The sequence below is a fragment of the Tarenaya hassleriana genome, unplaced genomic scaffold, assembly GCF_000463585.1.
Source record: "Tarenaya hassleriana unplaced genomic scaffold, ASM46358v1 Cleome16, whole genome shotgun sequence".
Taxonomy (NCBI): domain Eukaryota; kingdom Viridiplantae; phylum Streptophyta; class Magnoliopsida; order Brassicales; family Cleomaceae; genus Tarenaya; species Tarenaya hassleriana.
The window spans coordinates 1,681,370-1,685,249 of NW_010965019.1; the positions used below are offsets into that span (position 1 = coordinate 1,681,370).

The window sequence follows — 3,880 nt, forward strand, 5'->3', positions numbered from 1 at the left end:
ACCGTGGTGCGGTGGCCTGCCACCACCGCGGCCATGATGCGGTGGGTGCGGGGGCTTCGGGTGAGGTGTTTTCGGGGGACGGTACGGAGGATACGGACCGTAGGACGGAGGGTGGGAGCAAGGGGCACAAGCTTGGATTGGTGGCAATGAGACCACAGCCAGGATCAAGAAAATGAAGAAGGAAGACAACGTTTTCGAACCCATTATAATTAGGGTTCGTTAAATTTCACGTTTATTAGGGTTTCATGGTTTGATCGCATAGTGTGTGCAATATATATATATAGATCAAACCTAAGCGTAACCCGTGACTCTTCGTGGGTACACTAGTCACTATTGTATATAGTATAGCTTCTACGATTTTTGTGAAAGGTACGGACAAAGGAACATCTGTAGAGCACTATGACTATGAAAGAGAGAAAAAAAAAGTTTTGAAATTCGGGATTCTTTTGAGCCCCTCGAGTTGCGTTACAACTCAATATTGCATTTGTTATTATTATGATTTATGAAAATATGGATATATATATACAAGTTGCGTGAAAAGATGAGGAAATGATAAAAACTGGAGAGTTTTGGAACGTTGTTGGTCCATTACGAACTTCAAGGTGAAGTCCGTGACTAAATGTTCAGAGTGATGATACAGTCTTCGAATTCCTAAGTCCGTGAACTATTTGTTCTCTTATGTTTTTGATTTCATAAATCGGTCCAGATTCCAATTGTTATGTATTATATAGTATAGATCGCCCATATGAACCTTGACAATAATATATATCGATCAACCAAAACATGTACATGATTAAGTTACAAATCGAAGATTTTGTTCATATTTTACCCCTAAGATAGGGTGGTCGTTAATAACCGAATCAAACCAAACTGAATAAGACATAACCGTAATCGAACCAAACCCTATATAAAAATTGAACGGTTATGATTTCATTTTCTCTAAACCCGAAAAAACCGAAACCGAACCGAACATATTAAAAAAAATAACCGAAAGAACCGACAATTTCTCTGAAAAAATGAGTTGTTTACAACAAAAAACCCGAATCCGAACCAAAATGAACCGAAGTTTATATAAAAACCGAATTTTATAGTTTTCTATAACCGAAATAACTGAATCCGAATATAACCGAACCGAACCCGAGCTGAGCTCTGAAATGGCCATCCTAAAGATAATCATGAAACTAACTCTCAATTTTGCTGAATTTTGAAATACAACTTGTTAAACTTCAAAAGGAAAAGGTTGTACTCAAGTATTAATGGCAGAGTGAAATAGTTTTTTAGAATACGGGTTTAGACTATATATTTATGTTAGTATTAATTGAGGAATTATATGAAAAGTTTATATAATATCAGACATTATATTATATATAATTGTAGCCCAAGCCGTTTGGTGGAATCAAATCCAAAAGAAGCAAAAGCAAACAGCTATTTGTAATTTGGCAAACATCATTTAATTGAATTGATATGTTCTGTAACACCGTAACTTTTTGTCATACCAATTTAATGACTTAATTTTTACTTATAAGTTTTGAAAACTATACTTTGAACTTGTCTTTAGTACTATTATATAAACCGTGAAAGTTCAAACGATTAGTCCATGAGCTTCCGAAATTATGTCTACGATAATTAATTTCGAAATTAAAAAATGACATACTTGGAGATTTATTATTGTTTAAAGTTTGAAATTATAGATGCAATATAATTAAAAAAACTGTAATTAATTAATATAAAAAAGTTACTTAAAATAAAAATTATAAAAATATAATAATGTAGAGTCTTGTTATTCTCCAAAAGATATATATTCGTAATCAGATATTCGGGGGAAGAAAAAATAAGAGGGAAAAAAAATAAGTAGCTTCTGAGTGATAAAGAGGGTTTACCCAAAGCCGCACGTGTGCATTGTCTTATAGTTCAAGAGGAACATCGGATCAGACAGGCGGCGTCCACCGTCGATGTCGCAAACACTTCACGTTCGATCCACGCCGGTCGGCGATCGACAACTCTGTTTCCGAAGCATTCTTCCGGAAATTTCGCAATGAGTAATTCGATTCTCCTCTGATTTCCCTTTTAAGTTCCAATCTTTGAGTAACCCAGATAACGGAAAAGAACGAACTTTTGGATTCTCTCTGTAGCTTTTATGCCTAAACCCTAAATCTCAACACTGGTTTAGAGTTCGATTTCATCAAATTGGTGAAAAAACTTTCGGTGTTGTTCGTGGAAACAATGTGATTCTCGATTATGATGCTCGGAACCCTGTGGTCATTTCTCGCATTAGCAAGCTGGTTTTGTAAGGATTGCTGAAATATCCCCGTGACTGGTAACTTGAGGGGAATCTATTTCCTATTTGGTCTGTTCCATCGGTTTGAAGAATGCTGAAACAATCTAATGCAACCTGGAAAATAGCTCGAAGGAAGAACTTTCAAGATGGAAGAGAACGAAGAATTTCTGAAAGAGATTACTGTAGTCTCTATCCCTTAAACGTCTGTACAAGAGTGTATTTATAAAATACAACTAAGGACTAAAAGAATAAATAATGAAAATACAAAGGATCAAAAAATAACAAACCCTGCTACAATGTCGGCTAACCTCCTTACACCTCCAATACGCCCATGTACTCAGGTCTCTGTCCAGTACAGTCTTTTTCCACCTGTTTGCTTTTCCATTGCATAAAACTCCCCCTCAAGATGGAGAATACAAGTTTCGTATTCCCATCTTGATAAGTAAACGATGAAAGTGATCGATATACAACGGCTTTGTCAATAGATCTGCTATTTGCTCCGAGGATGAAACATGGGAAAGTTGCAGAAAGCCTGACTTCACCTTATCTCTCACAAAATGACAGTCCATTTCTATGTGCTTGGTCCTCTCATGATAAACCGGATTGGTGGCTATGTGTATCGCAGATTTACTGTCACAAAACAGAGTGATAGGATTGAGAAGTGGAACCTGAATGTCGCTGAGTAATGAGGAAATCCATAGAAGTTCACAGGTTGTTTGTGCCAAGGCTCGGTATTCAGACTCAGCACTGCTGCGGGAGACAGTGCTTTGTTTCTTGGACTTCCATGAAACGAGGGAGTTACCGAGAAATACGCAAAAGCCAGTGACAGACTTTCGGGAGTCAGGGCAGGCTCCCCAATCAGCGTCTGAATATGCTGTCAAAGATAAATCATTCTGCGAAGAGTAGTATAAACCTTGGCCTGGAGCATTTTTGAGATACTTGAGAACCCGCAAAGCAGCTTGAAAGTGGGTATCCCTGGGCTGAGCCATGTATTGGCTAAGTTTCGTAACCGGAAAACTGATGTCGGGTCGCGTTACAGATAAGTAGATCAGTTTACCTATCAGTTTTCGGTAGGATGTTGGATCGGCGAGTAATTCCCCTGCATCTTGTGAAAGTTTCAGCTTTGCTTCCATGGGTGAGGCCGCTGGTTTGCAGCCCAGGAGACCGAACTCTTCCAACATTTCGAGTGTGTATTTCCGCTGGCATATCTGAATTCCCATTTGAGATCGAGCAACCTCAATTCCCAGAAAGTATTTCATCTCGCCTAAGTCCTTGATCTGGAATTCAGCCTGGAGAACCTCTTTTAGCTCAGAGAACAAAGTGACATCATTCCCAGTCACAAGGATGTCATCAACGTAAATCAGAATGACAACAATCGAAGTCCCCCTGCGCTTAACAAACATTGAATGATCAGATTTGCAATGAGTGTAAGCGGCATTCAGAAGTACCAGTGTGAGCTTCTGGTTCCACTGGCGAGAGGCCTGTTTTAGGCCGTACAGAGATTTACGAAGGCGGCAAACTGAGTTTGATGGATAGGTCTCCCCCTGAAGTTGAGCATACCCGGGAGGAAGGGACATGTATATCTCTTCCGCTAGGTCGCCA

General features: G+C 38.9%; 2 protein-coding genes across 2 annotated transcripts in view; both read right to left on the bottom strand.

Moving 5' to 3' along the window:
* Window positions 1-431, bottom strand: part of LOC104809465 (36.4 kDa proline-rich protein) — a 1,312-nt gene extending 881 nt beyond the window's left edge. Inside the window, 1 exon segment of the mRNA XM_010535475.2 lies at window positions 1-431. This exon segment is cut by the window's left edge and continues 5 nt beyond it. Within this exon segment, the coding sequence (XP_010533777.1) occupies window positions 1-204 (204 nt within the window). The 5' untranslated portion in view covers window positions 205-431.
* Window positions 432-2,679: 2,248 nt separating this feature from the next.
* On the bottom strand, window positions 2,680-3,855 carry LOC109116512 (uncharacterized mitochondrial protein AtMg00810-like). Its single transcript, XM_019202089.1, has one exon. It carries the CDS (start codon window positions 3,853-3,855, stop codon window positions 2,680-2,682), a length of 1,176 nt encoding a protein of 391 aa, XP_019057634.1.
* Window positions 3,856-3,880: the final 25 nt, after the last annotated feature.